Source organism: Colletotrichum truncatum, assembly GCF_014235925.2.
Source record: "Colletotrichum truncatum strain CMES1059 chromosome Unknown Contig_0001, whole genome shotgun sequence".
NCBI lineage: Eukaryota > Fungi > Ascomycota > Sordariomycetes > Glomerellales > Glomerellaceae > Colletotrichum > Colletotrichum truncatum.
In genome coordinates this window covers 3,250,546-3,271,950 of record NW_027222398.1, presented here as the reverse complement: position 1 = coordinate 3,271,950, position 21,405 = coordinate 3,250,546, and the positions used below count along the sequence as shown (strand labels likewise).

The following is a 21,405-nucleotide window of genomic DNA, read 5'->3' as shown; positions in this document are numbered from 1 at the left end:
CATGATCTCCTTCTCCTACCAAGGAGACCTTTCTGTAGGGAATATATACTGAAACTGAGAATTGTGCAACGTCGATGGAGGGCGTGGACTAACTCCTCAGGAGCAGCAAAGGAACAGGTACTGGCCGCGGACATTTCGACTGTTTGTTACGCCCTCATACTTGGTATTTAAGATGTAGTGTTCTGTATCTCTAGAGGGCTACAAGTAGTCTGTATTGGCTATTTATAGGCTAGGTAGATGCGTCTGCTAGTATCGCAATAATAAAAATAGAATTATCAGCAGTCCGTACTTTTTACTCAACTATAAAGCGCCTCTGCTGGCACTTAAGTGGACTTTCTCTTTCACGTTCATATTCATATTGTACTACCGCGCTTAACAAAACATTGACATGCTTGCCACCGATCGCATGTTCCCATTGCCTGGGGTAACCTGACATGTCACAATAGTCAATAAATGACCCTATGGTAAGTACCTACCTGAGAATACCCAAGATGGAGAAAACATTTTAGGCTCTTCGCTAGATTACATCTTGGCTGGCCGGCCTGGACACCAGAAGCTGACACTCTACAGTTTTCCCTCACAGAGCTAATACGCCCCTGTAATAGGAAACATGACATGCCTCTGCCTTCAACACTCCACTGCCTTGAACAAAGAACTAACAGTAAAGTGATTAATTTACCGCGTTAAACGCACTGTAAACGGCCACCTCTAGCAGCAAAGACACATCGAATGATAGCCTGATGCCTCTTTGCCAGACAAAACTCACCATGAACGCAGGCATGGAAGTCAGACATTTGAAGGGTGGAATTTAACCAACAGCTAATAAACCAGAACTCAAACTCTTTCGTTATATGTCTGCTATGAGTAAGATAACAAGAGCGCGGCGGGAAATAGCTGTGCCGGTAACTCTTTCCCTCAACGAGTGGGATTCTCTGCATGAGGAAGGAGGAACGATTCGAGAATAATTCTTATTGAGACCCTAGTGAAGAAAACGATCATGCTAATGAACTGCGATAGTATGAATGGAGGCAAAATGACAATTTGAAAGCTTTATAATCGTCAATACTACAACTCTTTGTTGTTGGGCTACCTTAGTTATACCAATCAAGTAGCCACGACTATTCAGGGTGTATATTTACCAAGTCATGTATATCTCATACACTTATTCAAAAAAAAAAAGCACTATGGTCACTTTTAACATTACAAGTGTCATACCTGGAACTGTACATGATGTTCAAAGTGGTAGGAGGTCTTCATGTCAGCAGCCAGCTTTTACAGAATGATTCTCACTTGAGTTTGATTTGCCGCCAGCAGATGTGCTTAGGAGACATCTGTTGCTAATCATTACTTGTATGTGTGTTCCATACCATGCAAAATATCTCTTCCAATGTAGAAGTATGCTCACAAAGCACCGCAATAATCTTCATCAATAAGCTTACAAAGTCTACAGACACAAATAGATGATATCAAGAGACGGCAGTCAACATGATAATCGCTTAGGTATAAGGACAATGCTCATATGGTCAAGTCTTGCAAGGATATGACTAAAACTATTCAACGAGCAGAAGGAGATCATATTACCACTAAAGGTGCAATAAAGTCCAGTTAAAAAATTGACGATAGCAAAGTGTTTAAGTTGTAACCGTAATGTCAGGATAGAGAAAGATATATGTGTTTGCAATATAGACATTTAGGTATCAATTTGGAACTCCTTAGAAAACAACTATTATGCATCATAAGACCCATTGAAAGTCCATACGGATGGAAAACGATAAGTACCACCAATGATATGTTTAAATCAAACGAGATGATAAACGAATAACACGTTGGTCAGCTGCGAGCGTTGGAGTCTTTCACGTAGTTCCCTTGCTCTAACCAAACCTTTAGTAAGCTGGACCTCGTCTAATCATGAATAAGAGCGCTCATGTCGGAGGAAACATGCAGGCCATCTGGACTTCTTGCAACCCACCATCATCTTTGCTATCCAAATCTCAGCTTCTCTGCGTGATTACTCGATATGGCTGTAATTATTTCAAGGCATGTTGAAGTTATGTCTAACTTGAGCCCTTCTTCTGCAGTGCCGAAGACGATAAAGTTTGAACAGCTTCTTCTCAACACAGCTTGTTGTAACGATTAGCGGTTTTCAATTCGTCGCCCCCCTGGTAAGCTAGAGGGCGAGCATGCTTGCATTCTGCGGGAGTCTGAGGTTCAGTGAAACTCACCGAGAGCGTCGGAATAGTACCACAGAAAGTAAGTGACTTCATAGCAAAGGTCCAGCCCACCGTAGCTTCGACAAACATACAAGCTGTGAACTAATACTTAGAATTCAGCAGCGGTCGTTGCTTGTAACTATAACCTACTAACAAAAGTTTACTAGTGCAGTTTCTGCAAATGGCAAGCCTCTATCATTCACGTCCTGAAGCGTCATGGCTACGAAACCCATGTCACCACTCCGTCATGTCCTTAAGCTAGTTGTAATGGGCACCAAAGTAATTAACCTCAGTCACCTAGCCAATAGGAGACATCCAGTATTGTAAACGCATCCATCCCATTCCCGTACTACCATCACAACCAACTCCGTCATTTGCTGTTCTAAAACTACACCGAAGAGCGCCAAGTGTCAATACCTGACAATCTCGTGCATCACTAACACAACGAGACCGAGCCTCATATATCCTTCGTTATACAGACGTCCAATTTCCACCAGGAACCCAAAACATCAGACGGACAGTCCCACATGCCGAGCTCCGGTCCAACCTAACTCCACAACACACCGAACCCCCCGCCCAGGTAACATCGTCTCGTCCCGACTATCCCGCTTGCTCCCCGCCGCTCCCCGTCTGCCCGAGCGTAGCAGCAAGGATAGCGCAAGGATAGCCAGCAAAGAACCCCCTCAAAAAAAGGATAGCATCCGTACACCGCCCATACCAGACCTCAACTTGTCCCCTCTTCATCCCATCCGCCATTCGTCATCGTTACAACACCATTCTCAACTTCACCTCGTCTTCTATAAGCCAGCAGAAACAAAATATTTCGCGCAGAATAACCTCGACGTCTCTTAAACAAACAAGTCCAAAACCCAAAAGAACAAAAAGCACAGCCCAGACACAATGCCTTTCCCTTCCAAGACAGCTCTCGTAACAGGCGCAACTTCCGGCATAGGCCTCGCCCTGGCTGAGCGTCTCATCGCCAACGGCACCTTCGTAATCGCCGTCGGCCGCCGCCAAGACCGTCTCGCCGACCTCGTAGCCACTCACGGGGCCGACAAAATCGCCGCAGAACCGTACGACATGACGGACCTCGATAACATGGCCGAATGGGTCAAGAAGTGAGTCTCTCTCTCTCTCTCTCTCTCTCCCCCACCCCCCACATCAAACAAACATATAGATCCCGGCGTACCCGGACGAATGTCCACTCACCTGCAAGACTTTTCGAAACAAAAGCATCAAAGACACCGAGCTGACGACGCCAAGAATAACGTCAACCTACCCAACCCTAGACACCGTGATCCTAAACGCGGGGATCCAACGCACCGTAGACTTCACCAACCCGCAATCCATCTCCCTGCCCAATGTCTCTTCGGAGCTGACCACAAACTACCTCGCGCCCCTGCACCTGACAACCCACTTCCTCCCCCATCTCCAGTCCCTCGCGCAAAACACGTCGGGCTCCTCCTCGTCGTCGTCCAAGCCTCAGGGCCACATCATCCTCGTCACCTCGGGCCTGGCGCTGGTTCCCATCCCCCGCTGCCCGAACTACTGCGCCACCAAGTCCGCCTTGCACTCCCTCGCGTGGACCCTCCGCAGCCAGCTCGCCGACCACGACGCCTCGTCCCACATCCGCGTCATCGAGGTCCTCCCCCCCGCCGTACAGACCGAGCTGCACTCCCAGCAGCCGGATCTCGTCGCCGCGGGACAGGGCAACTTCGGGATGCCGTTGGACGAATTCACTGAAGAGACGTGGGCTGAGCTGGAGAAGGGCGAGTTGGATGAGATTATTGTCGGCACTGGGAAGCGTTTTGCTCCGATTGAGGCGGAGAAGAGGAAAGCGTTTGAGAAGCTTGCTGAGATGTTTAAAAATGGCAACACAGCTTGAGCCCAAAGATTCATACGGGAACAACACATCACTTGTAATCAGGTCATAATGTGGCATTCAATCTGTATTGTGCCAAAAAATACTATGCTAACTACAATCCCGGCCTGTCAGCCGCCACCATCATCGTTGTGCAGGCTTTCCAGCCCGAGGCAACGAAACGACTGCAAGGTCGTAGCTTGTTTTTGTTTTGCTATCTTAAAAAGGACTTGCACGAGGACTGTAAAGAGAAAATGAAAAGCAAGTGTCTCTCATCATCCGGGCTTGATTGCTTTCCGTCTCAGGAATACTGGTCAAGTCCCGTCGCGCAGAAACCAAAGTTCCCATGTCCAGCCGAGAAAGGAAGAAACCCAAGCCAGGCCAAATCTTTCCTTACTCCCCTTTCCCTATGGTATATCTTTCTCACCATCATCAAAGCCAAAGACTGCATGAGCCTCTAAGGTGTTGCTCGTCGAAAGCCAAGCGAGGATGATCAACAATAGACTCTCTCGATACCTCGATGATCTCGTTATAAGAATGTAAAAGAAGTGAAAATGAATTTGTAATCAACCAAGCCTTGAATGCTGGAATGAAAGAGCCGCCGAACCCCTTTGAATAGAACAACATATGATTCATGAGAAAACGCGCCTAATCGTCCAACCCATCGTTCAATCTTGCAATACAAGGGTTTAAGGATCAACCCGTCCCTTGTGCAAGTCGTCAAAAGGAAAGACACAAGTGTGGCGCGTAGTCGTCGTAACGTCCAGATACCAACAAGTCTACGCCAAAATGCCGCTCTTTCTCTTTTCGGCGCTGGTCAAGACCAGCATAGGCGCCTTGCGCTGTCCGTCCGTCACTTCAACACCAACACGCTGAGCCGAGTTCTTGAAGACATTGGCGAAGCTGTTCTCGCCGCTCTCGGCGCTGCTAACGCTGTCCAGGCTCTTGCGAGCTCTCTGGCGGGAGCTTGGACGGTCGGAGCCGATAGCACCCCAGCTGCCGTTGGTAGAGGTTCTTGAGCTGGGCAGAGAGCAGTCAACATCTCCTGCCAGGCTTCCGGATCCACTATGGCCAGAGTCAGACTCGTTGTCGGTGATGGGAGTGCTCGAATCCTCCTCGGCGCTCTCCGAAACAGGGCTCATGCTTCCGCTGGAACTACCGGTTCCCTTTCTGCGCTCACGCCCGGCGCGGACCAGGTTGTGGACGGCGGAACGACGGGTTCGGGTGGCAAAATTTTTGCTTCCCTCATGCTTAGCAGTGGGTTTGGCCTTGAGCTCCTCAATAGACGGAGGTCCACGAGGCTGGCGAACAGGGTGTTCGCCTGCACGTCCCTGACCGGGTCCGTAGCCTCCAGACAGAGGGGTAAGAGGGAAGGAGGCCGTCTTGGGACCAGCAGACTTGGGCGGTTCCAGAGGAGAGAGCGCGGCGGTCTGATTGTTAGCGTTCAGGGCAAGAGACATGACCTTCTTATGGCCACGACGGAAAGCGTTTGCCGAAGGAGGGGGGAGAGGGGTGACCTCGGTCGGAGATTCATAGCGCTTGGGAGGAGTCGCAGTGCGGAACGGGGTAGCATGGGTCTCGGGAGGAGGCGAAACCTGGACACGAGGGGCTTGCTGCTGCTGCATCTGTTGTTGCTGCAGAGCAGCGTAGAGCTGAGCCAGCTGGGCCTGCTGATCGTTCTGGCCCTGGTCGATATAGTAGCCCTGCTGACGAGTGACGGGGTCGTAGTATGTGTAGATCTGCTGCTGCTGCTGCTGCTGGGCCATGCCACCCAACATGGACTGCTGGAGGCTTTGAAGCTGCTGCTGCTGCTGGTACATGGCGAGCTGCTGCTGCTGGATCTGCTGCTGAGCACCCTGTAGGTTAAGACCCTGGAACTGCTGGGCAGCGGCCTGAACGCTGAGAAGCTGTTGCTGGAGGCGCTGCTGCTGCTGAGCAAGATACATGTTGGTAGCAACAAGCTGGGCGTACAGGTTGGGGTCCATCTGGTCTTGGTCGTCAATGACGATCTCAGGAGGGGCAAGAACCTGCTCAGTCGTGTATTGCTGCTGGTTCATGTAGGCTTGCTGCTGCTGCTGGGCCTGTTGCTGTTGAAATTGTTGCTGCTGCAGCTGCTGTTGGGCCTGCTGCTGAGCCTGTTGCTGAGCCTGCTGGGCTTGCTGCTGCTGCTGTCCGTACCGGGGAAGGGCAGTCTTAGGTCCATTGTAGACATTGTTCTGAGTTTGAGCATACATGTTGGGGGCCGCATTCCTAGCGAAGGACTGAGCGGTAGGAGAGGCGACGTTGTTGGCACCAGCGGGGAAGTTGGTGGCAGTCGAGGACTTGGGAGCGGTCCTGAGACCCGCAAGCAGGTGAGATCTACTGGTGCGAGGGGTGGGAGCACCGTTGTCGGCAACGTTGCTGGCAGGGGTGGCGTTCGACAGGGAAAGAGGCTTGATGGGGCCTCCACGACGCGAAGCCAGACCGCCGCTGGGCATTGCCAGGCCGTTGGCCTGAGAGAAGTTGTTGTTCATTTGAGCGAGACCGCCTGCGTCCATTGCTCAGATGGATATCTGCGTCGAGCGCGGAAGTGAGCGGGCGGAAGTGCCGGAGGTGCCGGATATAAACGAGTTCTCAAACTCGAAATGGTGTGAAAGAATGTATGGTGGCCTTGCAAACGGCTGGGGCAACCGGGTCGAATTACAAGAAGGATAGTAGGTGGAATGCGCAGCGCTGGGCGTCGAGAGATAATTACGGTACTCAAGTTGTGCGGAAGTGTTCACAGTGATGTATCCGACCGATCCAAGGCGGAGTCCGAAGCTCGTCTAGGAAGGGGCAGCAAATGGAAATCGGCGGAGATGGTGTGTGGCCCAAAAAAAATCAGAATCCAAAAACCGGTGGGATTCTGGATGGATTTACGGTGACGTGCTGAGTGTGTTCGGAATTAGATAGTCGCGTATCGAGCGTCGAGGGCAGGGGGAAAAATGATTGTAGTGATGAAAGAGTGGGCGACAACTGCTGTCGATGGAAAGAGTAAACGGCGCTGAGAGTATCGACTTGAATACTTGGCAACGGAAGCGGTGGTGGTCAAGGGAAGGCCGGACCACAAAGAAGCGTTTCTTTGATGAGTCGAAGTCGAAGGCGCAGACCTGGGAGTCGATATCGAGAACGAAGTCAGGCGGAGCAGAGGCGGGAGCCGTCAGATGATTGCCACACAAGAAAAATAGAGCGACTTCTTGGAGTGGAAAAGAAGGTGCTTGGCAGCTCTAAGCTTGCTTCCGGTGGAGCGCGAGTGTGAGTGTGAAGATTACGAAAGTCTTTTCTGTAGTATGGAGAAAAAATAAAATGAAGCCGGATGAAAAACGAAGTAGAGTACAGTCGATTAAAAGGTTGTTTTGTTGGATTTGCGATGGAGGTGCAGATGCTGCTGGTGAATGGCCCTTTCGGACGGTTTGTGGTGTTGTTGGGTTTGTTTGCGAAAGTAGTGCGGTCAAGGTGATTGTTTGTGAGCGAAGCTTTCCAGAACCCCAAAAGAATTTTTTGCTGGATTTGAAAAAACGATGCGAGACGGATCTCAAGAGAATGCGAGATGGTGAAATCTTTTTGCTTTTCTTTTTTTTTTTCCTTGGATTTTTTTCCCTTCTAAAAAGACGACTATGACGAACAAATCGCAGACCAGAGCGGCGGGGAGGAAAGAGGAGGGGGAGAAATGGTTGGAAGGAGGGAAGAAAAAAGAAGGGCGGTGTGTGCTAAAGAAAGGAAAGAGCAAAAGAAGAAGCAGGAGAGGGGGGCAAGCAGCGAGTGGACGACAGATATGGAGATGGAGTGAGTGGACGAAAGATGGATGGTCGGGAAGGGGCGCTGGGCGCCAGGAGCAAAGAGTGCAGGTGCAGCCCAGACAAGCAAGCCAGAAGCAGGAAACAGGAGCAACAACAGGCGGGTGTGTGTGATGGTGGAGGGTAAGTGCGGGCGGGTGGCAGCAAGCACTCACGCAGGAGCCAGGACAGCCAGGGCAGACCAGGGGGGTGGTAAGGAAGGAAGAAGGGACCAGGACCAGGAAAGGACAGGCACCACCATCCCAGGTGAGAAGAGTCCCAAAGAGAAGTGGAGACCGGACAGGCCAGAAGGGCCAGACAGGGCCCAGGACCTGCCAGGTGCACCCAACTTGCCAACCCGAAGCGAGCCTGACCAGTGGTCATCGAGCCAGAGGCGACAAGCTAAGCCAATAGGAGAGTGAGGAGAGAAAAAGAGAGCTGGCAAACCAGGGGTCCTCCAAAGAGACCCACTCTGGCACCATCAGATGTACCCCTGTACCTACGTCTTTCCAGTGTGCCCTGCACTAGCAACAGTAGCACCGCCAAAAAAAAAAAAGAACGTACCCATATTTGGTGAAGACAGAATGAACGGGCGGAGAGAGAGAGAAACATGGGTTCTGGTACGTTGGTAAGAGCGACAAGAGCCCACTTTAGGAGCCCACTTTGCCCGCGCAGATGGGCATGAGGGCACCTGCCGAAACCTGGAAATGCAAAAATTCAATCAAAATTCAGAAATAAAATCAAATAAAAATCAAAGTTGAAAAGGCAAAAAAGAGATAAGCCCAGTAGCCCGGCATTTGCGGCGACGAATTGGCCCACCTGTAACCAATCATGGAGTATGGTTCCACGGGAGGTATTTCAGGGATGAGCGGATGACGGTCACCAGCGATCTCGTCCCAAAAAGCTCACCTGCTAATGCTATGGTAGTAATGTAGTTCCCTACTGTTCATTGTTCCCCCGCTCCCCTCCCCAGTCTCCTGCCCTCGACCATGTAAAACACTCATCATCGTTGTCCTCTCTCCTTACAAAAGTTTGTGTGCTCTAGTAGTAGGGAGCGGAAAGAAGAAAAGACAGAAGTTGCCAAGGCCTCACGTACCAGATGAGGGAGTAACTCTCGTGTGCTTCCTGACGGAGAAATGAGCAACTCAGGAGGTGCAAAGCTAGCTCCTGACTGGTCAACCCCAGCTGTGACTCCTGATGCTTTAGTGGTGTTGCTCATCAATCAATGCCCAAGTTCGCACTACTGATCCTTAATGCAGCTAGTCAGTGTGATTGCTTGGAGTACCATCGACCAATCAACGTGGGGCACTTAGACGTGACTCGAGGAGGAAGGCAAATTCTCTCCTTCCAATGTATGTAGGTAGCGCCATGTACCTCTTTCTAATCGCTACGTACCTTCGTACCCTTCTCCTGCGTCTCACCCATACACACTTTCTCTGTGTCTCTCCTCCTCATCCGCCCATCACCTGAACACCCAAGCTGTAACTGACTACCCACACCGCACTACCCTCAAATCTGCTGCTACTAATGCGCCGCCTGTGTGCTGTGCCTGTGTGCACTGCTTCTGCATCAGTGCAAGTGCAATGCCACTACTCCATACGTCAAAGGAAGCTAACACGATCTCGCCTCACACAGATACGTCCAAGAACCCAAGACATAACCACAACCGCCTCTGCATTCCATACCACCTCATGGCAATCCGCGCTGGCGCCCCCCGAACGAGGGGCTTCTGATCTAGATACCATGTTCTCGAACATCATGTATGTATCGGTAGAAGGCAGTGGACAGCACGACCAAGCACATACATGTCCCCCTCACTCCCTAACGGGGTCGACAACAGTCTCGAAATGACTTCGCCATGAAGAACCCAGAAAAAAAAACGCTAATCAAAATAATGCGTATGTGCCTCGCAGAATGCCGGTACCGTCTACACCTTGCCCTGAAGTACAGCACGTATGGCCGTTTTCAGGGGTTGAACTCTAGCAAGAGCCTGGATCGCTGCTCCTGGCTCGCCCTCTACCCATCACATTACCGTCTCTTGGCCTGCCATTCTCTCGTTCTCGCTATGACCCTCTCGCAGCAACATCGAACATGCTTCCATTACTTCTTATGGCCAAATTTACGATACCGACAATATGGAACACTTTTGCCAGAGCATGAAGACCACGACCCAATGCACCTGTCCGTCCATCCGTCCATACATCCACTAAACCCGTTCTATTTCTGTGTTGATCAACACGGAAATCACCCACACGACACCCACCCACGCCTGCCCACCTAAACCACAGACAACGACGCGCTTGAGGAAGAGGCCCCTCTCGGCCCCTTTCAAATGTTCGTGCCCTCCAGTACGCCTACTTGAGCATTTTAGCGTCATCAGGCCGGCAGCTCATCAATCAGCAACAGTATCATCGTTCAGTCAAACCTTGCCAAGGCCTCCCTTTTACCACTGTAATAGAACCAGAATCTGGGGTCCTGGGGTGCTGCCGATGATGCGAGCCATGGTCAACCGCTGCGGTAACGACACCCGATCGGGGGGCACGCACGGTATTTGATCCAGTCCACCAGTCGGTCCTGGATAGAAAGAGCCTGTCATGCCAGATATCATTTGACATGGCCGCTCATGGCTGGGGTGGCTCGCATGGCTCGACTCGTCTTGTCCGCAGTAAGCCCGCGGCTTGAAAACAATGAGTGCTTTATCACGATTCCAGACGAGCGCCCCCAAAGGGCTACACTGGACGACAGCTCTCACCGACAAGGCGGCTTCGGCACTACAATCTCCATGGCAAAGCTTTGACTTCTTCGGTTAAGGGCTTTGGCCTCCTTCAGGGGTTCTCCCGTACGCCACACGATACTTTCCATGGTGCTGCATTTCTCCCGCCAAGGCTTCCAACGGTAGTTCATCATTTCTTCACAAAGACACAATGCAATGCAATCTGTCTGCCCATCTGTCATTTTTTCCCCTGCTCCTGGGCCCCTCCATACCTTCTCCCGGTCGCCCAACTCGTTTCCGTAAAACGAGGCGGCATAAAGTTCGATACTGCCCACCTTTTCGTTGTCTGGGACCTGCCTGTGGGTGGGATGCTCGGAGCAAGCGACATCGCCTGTTGTTGCGCCCTGCTTCCAGCATCTCCCCAACACAGCACATGCCAGCCTGTTTCCTATCTAGAAAGCTCAAGAGCTTGTTTCACTTTACCTGATAGTGCAGTACTTGTCATCGGCCAGCCCTTGCCCTCTCATAGGCTGCTAAACCTCCACACACCGAGGTTCCTCGCAACCACGCTACCCCTCGCTACTTAGAATAGCACTCGCCACTAGCAGCCGTGGTGACACAAGTTTCTCCCACTTCCCACATTGCACTCGTCATTCCGCACGAGAGCCTCTGACCAGTTCAAACTGCACAGGAAGCTTCGGCGTCCAAGTACTCAATCAACCTGAAGTTCCCCTACAAAGTATGCGTCCCTGACATACGGACGGCTACTCAGCTCAGCTACCGCCTGAGAGTGGGATTGGTGTGCGACCTAATCACTCACTCAATGCGGAACGAGTTCGCACACCAACTAAGCCCGAATGCCGTTTTGAGCACTCACCCTCCGCGTCCCGCCCGGACCAAGGCTACGACAACGGACAAAGAGACGGACAATGGCGACGATGGAATACATGGGTACATGAACTCGATGGATACGAACCTGCGTCCCCGGCGCCCCCAGGATCTTCTACGGAGACTTTTTTTCTTTTTTCCTCTCTCGCACCGCCTTCTTTTGCCTGTGCCGCTTTTGGCCATGTCTGCCAGGGGAGACCACGCCTTGCAGGGTCGCCGGCAAGGGGCAAGGAACCTGAGACAAACCCGCCAGAGAGCCCTCCAAGGTCTAAAGATCCCAACGGTGTTATCAGTTCTGTGCGTCCGCCAGGATGTGGGCATCTAACCTCCTGAAAAGTAACACGGGGTGACATTCTGAACGGGTCCCGACGGGGACACATCCACAAAGAGGCTGTGACTGTCAGCTAGGAAGCAGCCGATGGGTGGCCTGCCTTGAGGGCATTTTCGTCCCAATTGCCCCGACGTCAAACTTCAGACTCTCCAACTTTTTTCGTCTGGCTTTTGTTGCGCCTGACTGCCAGTGACTCGCCTACCGACACTGACAGGTGGCCTTCTTTGAGCGAAGGCAAAGAGAAGTGGGAAAGACCAACAACGCCAAAGTGGGCTTTGATGGAGTACATGCTGCAGATCAATAAGCATACAACTCGAATGCGGATGCGGAACGACGGCCTCCAACTACGCATACAATAGTAGTAGTAGCAGGAGGCATTTCGCGGCTATAGCCCCTCTGTCGCGCCCCGAGTTAAATTGCATGGGAGAAATACGGGCCTCGCGACACCGCAGACGCGTCTTGTCAGATTCAAATTGCGCAACGAAAGAATTTGTGGCTCCTCCCGCGCGAGTTGAAAGGCACCACAGCCAGTCAATCCCAAACCCTCATTTAACCCTCAATTCTCTTCCACGTTGTTGACAGCAGCCCCAACACGATAGCAGCCCCCGGCTTTGTAACAAGCGAGGAAATCCATCAGTACGCGACAGCTGTGGCCCACGAGTGTCCATGCTTTTCGGAGGTTATTGGCTGCCGAAAGCTTTTCGACATATCGACAGGCGATGCCAAGTAAATACCTCCCAGCTCCGTTCATGGCAAAGCTGGAAGAGGAGGGCCTCATGTGGCCGGCCAGCACAGCCAACATGATTCGCATCACCATCGTCAATAGCTTTCCCCTCTTGTTCCCGTTTGCAGCCAATCTGCCTTGTGCTCCATCCAACGGAATTAAATCCTTTACTTCGCATCAATTCGTTTGTGTCTTTTCCAACGGTGACTCGGAGGACTCCACAGATCGACTTGCGAATTGCAGGGGACCCGCTTGTGAAACGGTCTATGCTGGGCGAAGCCCATCCTTGCGGGGGAGACTCGGGAGGGATGGACTAGGGTCGGAACCAAATGGGCCACTAGACCCTCTCTCAGCTTTACTGCTCGCATTCTGCAACCTGTATCAATCAGTAATCATTTGTCCTGCAGTCTCAGCGCCTAACCTGCGGCCACGCCACACGGCAACCTGTTTCGCAGCTTTGCATCCTATCAGAATTGGTCGACGGTCGTAAAGATCGCCAACGTGGCTCCAGTCTCTTAAATTCCCATTCCTTCTGCATTCGCTATTCGATCGTTGGACCCAACTGTCCGGGCCCTTAACCGCTGGCGCTTGATCTCGATTCTTCTTCTGGCATTGAGCAATCCAGCTGGCACCGTGCTGGTTGGCGGTTCGTCTCAACAGGGCTGACTTTAACATGGGCAGTCCAGTCAAACGTCTTCCCGCGAATCTCAGTTAAGGTCTTGCGGATCGGCACAAGCGCCGTCCTTTTAGCCAAAGCTGTTGCAGCTTCTAGGAAACCAAGCAAGAAGCTACTAGGATCCGGGCGTTAACAAGCGCGCAATGGCTGCTGCAAGTGCATCACAATGCATCAAACAACAATGCGTTGGCCACAGATCTCAACCCCTAGTAACTCCAAGTAGTTTATTCCATGAACATAAGCGCGGCAGGGCCAAAGTCTCACGACCGCCGCCTTGGCAGTGAAAGTAGTGTCGACGCCACTTTCCCCGTTGAATTATGTGACGCCATCAAAGTATCTACAACAAGACGATCATGTCTTTGTGTCTTTGATACCATGGTTTTCAACCTGCGAGCGCAAAAGGGTAAGAATGGTAATGACGTGCTGCGCATCATGTGTCAAAACGAAGAGTTGCCCTTGCGACCCGGTTCAGTGTCAAATGTCTTCAAAGCCAATAGGCTTTTATGACTGACTATATGGGAGATACCACCGCCCTGAACCTGTTGGCCTTGCTGATTCTTCTCTGTCCTGCTCCTTAGTAGCTCTAAAAGCGCTACATATATGGCGAGGCTACTTGGAGAGGTTAACATCATGTCTATGGCTGGCGGTGCTTCGTTACGATAGAGCGAGATATTGCATGCAAGAATGAGCAGTCTTCTGTGGCTGCCTCTTCGACTAGCGGGTGATTGAAGCGCTGCCCGGCCAACTTCCGTATCAGAAGCTATGGGATGCCTCGTATGCGACACTATTTTCTAGCTCATCTCTCAGGAGCATCGTCTGTTATCGTAATCATCCATCAAGTGCCAACTGCTAGCAGGTACATGGCTTTTGTGATACTATCCAACCATGTAAGACAGCGTAACTCTAGTCGAATGTTAATATCATGTTTCTGGGTATCTAGGAACTCTGCATTTGAAGTGGGTTGGGTTGCATTTGTTGCTTAACTGGCACTCGATAGGATAGTTGTCCGACTGGATCATCATCAACACTTGTCGATAGATAAAGCAATTGACAATGCTAACAATAACAAAGCAACACAAGCCGACACAAAATATACCACAGACCACTTCAGGCAGGCTTTGAGGATCTACTTCGCGTATACTGCACTCGGTCGTCTGTTAGGGAGCTTTTCTGGCTTCTGGTATGAGCCTGATCCAAGTTGAATCTAAGAGGTCGACTGGAAAGAAGGAAAAACACCAACCGACACCTTCTCTGAAGGTCTTTCGTGTATTTGATATGCAGTTTATGTGATGGAGGTCACCAGCATCTTCACCAACTGTGCCTTGCGGTTCCAACAAAAGGTTCATCATGCGTGCAAGACAGTTGTGTTCAATTGTTTCCGAACCAGCTCCTGATCTACACATATCGTAGTAGATGATGCTAGCGGTGACAAGACTATCAGCATCATTAGCTTGGTCCAAAAAGATGATGATAAAGGTGTTCCTGCCCTGCCAACTGTAGACATCAACATATGCCTATGGATGACTGATTACAACTTCGGCTGTATGTGAAGGTAGCTGAATTCAAAGCTTTGTTGCTCTGATTCGGCAGATTATACATAACTTTGTAAGCCTGGCCTCTATACAGACTCACCAGACACAGCATGGTTTTCCAGTTGCTTCTTTGAAGCCCGGCAAACCGCCGTTATCATTCAATGCTAGGCATCTCAAAGTCACTCCACTGGCGTCTGCCAACGCATGCGGCGATCACGCCGACGACTCATATGTTAGAGAAGTATGTGATTTCCCTTATACATTCGAAAAATATCCAAGTTTGGGTATCAAGAAACCAATGGATCTGGTCACTGTTTGCAGCTTTCGGGTTGGGCAACAAATGTTAATTGCATTGATGTAAAAAGCAGGCCGAAGACCGTCGCCAAGAGCCAAACAGGCGTCTCGAATGCCTTGCCGTCAAGCCCCCAACTATGTGGCAGTGACAGCAGTGGGATTTGGAAGAGATTGAGCATGCTCATGAGAACTTTGATGCATATATCGACACCAAGACTTGTCACAAGGTAGACATACTCAGGAGTCTTGTCGGCTTCTTGGACGAGAACACATACGCCCGACTGGAGTGTACGCCGATACGAATTCCTCGGGCAGGTTTTACATATTTGACTGGGCGAAGTGTCAATGGTTCTGCATACGTTGCACACCAGCATCATGGGAAAGTGATGATATCACCGTCTCATCCGCTGGGCGTAACCAAAAATCCTGATGCGCGCGTGGCGCAGAGTTCAGATTTACTCAATCCTGCCGATCTCGAAATGGGCCTCCGTGTTTACAATACAAGCCTTTTTTCACTGGGGCTGATGATGGAAACAGGTCGATCTTGTTCAGTTTCGCCCGTCATGACAAACCGCCTTGCCAAGGCTCACATCAACGAGCAACCCCCTCCCGCTAAGCCTATCTGGAGTGATTCTCGCATGCCCAGCCTGGCCATGTCGTAGGGCTGAGAAACCTCCCAAGAGAGCATTCCGGTCTTCCGCCGCACACTCAGCCGCTTAGCTTTGCCTCTACCGACGCCCTCATCCGACCAATCACGTATATTGCGCCTGGCGGTCATTCGTAAAGCAAGCCAATGACATGCCTAGATAACGTAGGAAGTAAACGGGATCCTGCGGCTCTCCTTCGTCCTCAGGGTCCCGAATCCTCGCGTTTTCCCCCTCTTCATATCGAAGTTTCGCAACGACGCGTAGGCGTTCTTCTGTGCAGATAACAACCAACCTCCCTCATCGACCTCCACAAGCGCGGTCACGCACCCAGTTGCTCAGTCCGCGGCAATCTCACTAAGAGCCCCCTCCTTTACCATTAACGATCCCACAACAACAGACAGCAAACCAGAAGTCTTGCCGGAAAGAGAGAGAGTAATCAGAGGAGGGGAGGGGGGTGTAAGCGGCAAGGCAGCTGACGTGCGCAACCACCCACGAACGATCCTACACATTAGAATCTCCGTCTCCGCCTCGAGCATGCAGCTCGATCCCCTTCCTCACGACCTGAGTCTCCGTCCGTTTCACTCCTACTCCTTTTCGGCTCCCGTCATTTCGAGAAACCCGATGCTTGTCAAACACGCAGATGCCAAACGTGGTCTGGAGATCGACAGCGGCCACCAAACCGATACAGACAGCTCCTGGAGCCCACACACACACACACACACCCCTCCTCCTCTTCTTTACTCGCAGCTTCTCGTTTTAATTATCCCTATCAACCCGTTCCCATCTCCAGACAACCCACAACGGGTTCGCTGATCATGATCCTACACACCACCACCATCACCACCAGGACGGCTCAGAATGATCGCATAAAATGTTACACGGCAGTCCATCGTCTGGAAAGGGATAAGCAGAAAGAGGATAGATTAATTCCAAAGACGGCGGAAGCCACACACAACCTTGAAGAGGGAGATGAAGTCTACCTCCGCTCCAAGTCTTGGGTCGCGCAAGGAGCATGATCTAATGAGCATCTTTCGATCCGCGGCGGCAGAGCCACGCCAACATATCCGCTCAGTAATTCCTTCGTCAATCAGTAAACATGGCTCCTGCCCGTCGTGACACACCCCCAACGACCGTACATCCCGTAATAGTCTAAACGAGGTGCTCGCCCGAGGCGAATACAGCAAGCAGAGAGAGAGAAGATCATTCCTCCATGCTACTACACCCAGTATTCCTTTGGGGGGATGGGAAAGGGGAGGTTGAGCAGCAGGCTGAGCACCTACTTTGAACAACAAACGAAGCTCCCTTTCGTCTCCCCACTCGCAGCTACGTTTTGGCTTGTCTGGGCGGAGGGGGTGTGATTTTCTAGAATGTCCCGAGTATGACGTGAGATCGGAGGGGGAGGGGGTAAACGGCCACATCACGAACAGGGGTTCCGGGGTTTTAGAGTTGGCAACAGAAAAAAAAAAACACAACACAACAAGTCCAGGTACAAACTGCGGCATTACGGCGCGGAGGAGCTCTCTATTTTCTGTCTGTTCTCCGAAGGAGGGGTGGTCTTCACGCCGCCAAAATTGCAATGAAATAGGAAAAAGAGGTCGCAAAATAGCCATTGCGCTCACTCACTCACTCACTCACTCACTCACTCACTCACTCACTCAGCCAGCCACCCCCACCACATACACACCCTCCCCCCCCCCCCCCCCCCTTTCTCCGAAAATCCAAACGAACTTGACGCCCCCTCCTCTTCCCGGCCCTTTTTATTCTCTCTCTCTCTCTCTTTCTCAGCTACATCCTCCATCAGTAAGTATCCTCATGCGGCCAGTCGGCGGGAGAAGACTCCGTCATGCGGACCGAACGCGTGCGGGAAGGGCAGCCTTCTCGGTGTTGTTCTCGCAACTGATTCACCCTTTCAACACCTCACGCGGGAAGAGGATCCCGAATTTGTCAATATACTCCAACCTATATTTTTTATTTTCTCCGTTTTTTTCTTTTACCCACCTTTCTTTTTCGCTTCTCGCATCCCATCCATGGCTACCGAGAACATGTCAGGTCACCCGTGATCATGAAGGACGCGATGATGACACACGTCTTTCTCTTCTGCCTGGTGAGGATTTCCAGACCGGGGAAGACAGACGTGGTCACATTGGTGAGCAGGATCCCCGAAAGTTCCGATTGCGGAAACAAAAAGGGGGAGTCAGCTTCATGGAAACTATCTATCTAATTAGTCGCCTGTGAGCTAGGATCTCGGGCACGTGTCCCCGGCAAATGCCTATCTGATGATGAGGTAGCATGGTAAGCAGGTACGCGGAGCTGGATGCGAGTGTGGGCCTGCAATGAGGCTGTGACCATCGGTCATGATGATGATGATGATGATGATGCTTGATGCTCACAGATTGTATTCCTCCTCCTCCTCTCTGGCATTATTCCGGGATCCTGCCACAAGTTATCTGACGCCGATGACTCCTATTGATCCCCTCCACATGACCCTTAAAGTCTCTCCTCGAAACGGGCATACGAGGACACGCATTGATATCAAGTGGCCGGTATCTACCAAGCTCGCCATTCATAATACTTACCACAAGCCAGTTGATGTAAGCCAACATGTGAACGAAACGGTTCAGAGCAGTCTGTCTGTCACACGTCAGACGGAGCTTCCTCTGTCCAACGCCAGAAAGGCATCATTCGTACTCAGACTTACTTACACACTCAAATACACACACATACACTTCACTCAACCGGGCTACCCGAGCCGCCTAGAAGAATACACATACACCCCATCATCAAGGACACCCTGAGCTCCCAGCATAAGCTTGGATCCGGCTAAGGAAAAAAACCGAAATCATCATAATCATAGAGTCATAATGCGTGAGAATTGAGAAGATGAAGAAAAGAAGAAAGAAAGAAAGATCCAAACATGAAAATTCCCACCGCGACATGCACCCGCCCCCCTTTTCCCTCAACATTACGCCTCTTTCTTCAGCACCCGAGTAGAGACCTCAAGAAACAAGAGAGATGAGAGGGGAAAAAAAAGGATATGCCAAACTCCTCGTTGTGGGAAAAACAGGAGAACCGTAGGGAAGAAAATAAGATATCATGACGTCTGAAATGCTGTGAAATGAGACCCTCCCAAGTAGAATTGTGTGTGCCCGCCCATTTTGTCCTGCCCTGATGCTGAAGCCCCTCCCGCCCTTCTATCATCGCTCTACATCCGAGAAAGAAGAAAAAAAGAATCAACCACTTCGTATAGACGTCCTTATTACACCATATAACATTCATACCAACAACAAAATTGATATTGTCTTAATACCGCTTTTCTTCGGGCAAAACGTTTTCGCCGTAGAAGCCGCCGTGGTGACCGTCGTTGCCAGATGCTTCGCAGGCGAGACAGACGCCGCCTCCATACACCCTTGTGTGACGCTTCCAACCAAACCCGCTGTCATCCAACATGGAGATAATTTCGCCGTGCACCTTCACCTCACGCAATGTGCCATCCTCGAGGATTTCTCCGTGAATCGGGGGAGGGCCCGGCAGATATGGCGATGTAGGCGGATACGAAGATGGAGAGAAGGCGACTCCAGCATCATCAAAATTGGGGCCTACTGCTGAAGCTGGAACACCGATGGGCAGTGTTCTAGTATAAGACCTTCTCCGGGGTGTGGGCGATGACCGAGTAGTCTGGACGCTCTGAGTTGCCGTGGTCGTTGCTGTCTCTGTGGATGACATGTAGTCCGGATTAGGCTGTTCGAAGAAGGATGCGTCAAGCTCGGACACACCACCAGGGAAGCTTCTTCTGCGGTCATCATATGTGAAGACTGACGGAGACAGCTCTGGAGGGGTCAGTGGTGGCGGAGGTGGTGGTCTTGCCAACATGAACCTCGCCGAAGTGAGGTCTGAGAGTCTCCCAGGACCAAACATGCTGCCCCTTGATGGCAAATGTTCGCTACTCTCGGTCTGCTGGTAATCGCCTGATTCTTTCTCATGCCCGGCCACAAAGTTAACATTTGAGCCTGGTATCCCATGGAATCGATCTTCCGCAGCTGTGGTATTGCTGCTTATTCCACGTGACTTCTCATCCATCGTCCAAGCCCTATCGTGGATGAACAAGTGGTGAAGCTGTTGCTGATTGACCAATTGGTCTAGGCCGTCACGGGTTTGTCTGTGCCGTTCAATCGTGTTGATGTCCTCGTTACCAGACTTCGACCGGGAAACACCATGTGCTGCAAGACACAAGATAACGAGGAGGGCCAAGATGGTAAGACCGGTGCATATATGGAAAGCTGAAAAGTGGTGGTAGAGACGGGTAGTCGACGACGGCCCGTCCATAGCCAACTCAGCATGCGTGACGGCGGGCATGGTTGCTTAAAGGATCGATTACGGCAAGTGATTAGGTTTGGTTGGCCGTAATGGGGGCCAGTCTACCCTTCACCAAGGTAGAGGTACCTTCGTCAGTGAGCTTGGGATGCGGTGTGGTGGCACGTCTGGGGTATGCCTGTGTCTGGCGACCAGGCCAAGACCTAACGGTGGCTTGCGAGCAATGAAATGGCGCTGCTGGACATAAGCGACTAGGGGGTTGGGATGGTGGGCCTTGGCCACCGCATCTGCCGTAAGTCGGGTAGAAAAAGGTGCCGAGGAAAGGTCCGGGTTGGACCGATTGCTATGTGGGTTTGGTCGCAAGTGACCGAGGGGCGAGGGATGACGAGGACGAAAGAAAAAAGAAGGCAAGGGGGGAGGGCGAGAGTGAGAGAGAGAAAGTTGCGGATATCTATACTGATGAAGGGTGTAAGTCCTTGACGCTGCTATTTCGAGTGGATGCCGCGCGCTAGGGTGGTGGGAGGCTCAGTGTGCCGCGGACTCTGAAACCCATGGGCAAAGATATCAATGGCTCCATGCGTCACCGCGAGCGACACCGCCCAATAAGTGTGTGTATAAGATGGCAAACTTACAATGAAGCAGAGGGTACGCTCAAAATTTGAGGTGGGTTGAAGGCCCGGTTCCGCCCTTGGCAGATGCAGGTCGTAATGGGTGAAGGATGAGACAACGAAGGGGTTCGGTGTCTGTGCAGGGCTTCCCGATGACAATGGCTTTGTCCGTCAGCGACAACAACAACAACGACGAGATTATTCCTTTGTTGCCCGACGACACAATCCAGCAAATAAATGAGGACCGAATGACGGGGCTGAGGATTGGGAGACGTAAACGGAGCGGAGGTGGGGTGGAAGGATTGCGGGCAAGATGGGAAGGATACCGTATCATATATATAGACCCGACGTCGATGCGCCATGTCGCGGGAGACGAAGCACGATGGAGACCGACTCGTAAGTAGACCGCATCGCCAGATCTGGCTCGGCAGGGAATGGGCTGGAAGAAGGAATGAGATAATGAGATCAAAATGAGAAGGGGTTCGACGCCATGGAGGGTGTGTAGCATAAGGGAGGTGTGTGGTGAGGCGTCGGACGGCATCCTGGGGCTTGGCAGGCGCGGAACAAAAGTCGGCCATCCCAGGGTTCCCGTTTTCAGTGCGCCGTCTTCATCCTCAGTCAGCCTCTCTCTGGGGTAAGCGAGGGTCTGGCGCAGACCAATGACACTAGTTGGGACACTCAGGTACACCAGTTCAGTCACGATGGGTGACAATGCTTGCCTCGTTGTTTTCTTGTTTGTTGCTTGCTTATTTCTCCTTTTTATTTTTTCCCCTTCCCTTTTCTGGCCGCAGGTCGGCGCATGCAGAGGTGTGCGGG

The 21,405-nt window shown here is 51.4% G+C and overlaps 4 protein-coding genes across 4 annotated transcripts; 2 read left to right on the top strand and 2 right to left on the bottom strand.

Moving 5' to 3' along the window:
• Positions 1-3,110: 3,110 nt before the first annotated feature.
• On the top strand, positions 3,111-4,095 carry CTRU02_200877 (short chain dehydrogenase; the record flags this gene model as incomplete). The annotated part of the gene is made up of 2 exons (XM_070203758.1): positions 3,111-3,328; positions 3,474-4,095. The coding sequence occupies 2 exons, from the start codon at positions 3,111-3,113 to the stop codon at positions 4,093-4,095; spliced, it is 840 nt and encodes a 279-aa protein (XP_070062340.1).
• Positions 4,096-4,850: 755 nt separating this feature from the next.
• Positions 4,851-6,608, bottom strand: CTRU02_200876 (uncharacterized protein; the record flags this gene model as incomplete). Its single annotated transcript, XM_036718890.2, has 1 exon — positions 4,851-6,608. The coding sequence occupies one exon, from the start codon at positions 6,606-6,608 to the stop codon at positions 4,851-4,853; it is 1,758 nt and encodes a 585-aa protein (XP_036589890.2).
• Positions 6,609-10,552: 3,944 nt separating this feature from the next.
• On the top strand, positions 10,553-10,675 carry CTRU02_200875 (uncharacterized protein; the record flags this gene model as incomplete). The annotated part of the gene is made up of 1 exon (XM_070203757.1): positions 10,553-10,675. The coding sequence occupies one exon, from the start codon at positions 10,553-10,555 to the stop codon at positions 10,673-10,675; it is 123 nt and encodes a 40-aa protein (XP_070062339.1).
• An 8,295-nt stretch (positions 10,676-18,970) lies between these two features.
• On the bottom strand, positions 18,971-20,023 carry CTRU02_200874 (uncharacterized protein; the record flags this gene model as incomplete). The annotated part of the gene is made up of 1 exon (XM_036718889.1): positions 18,971-20,023. The coding sequence occupies one exon, from the start codon at positions 20,021-20,023 to the stop codon at positions 18,971-18,973; it is 1,053 nt and encodes a 350-aa protein (XP_036589889.1).
• Positions 20,024-21,405: the final 1,382 nt, after the last annotated feature.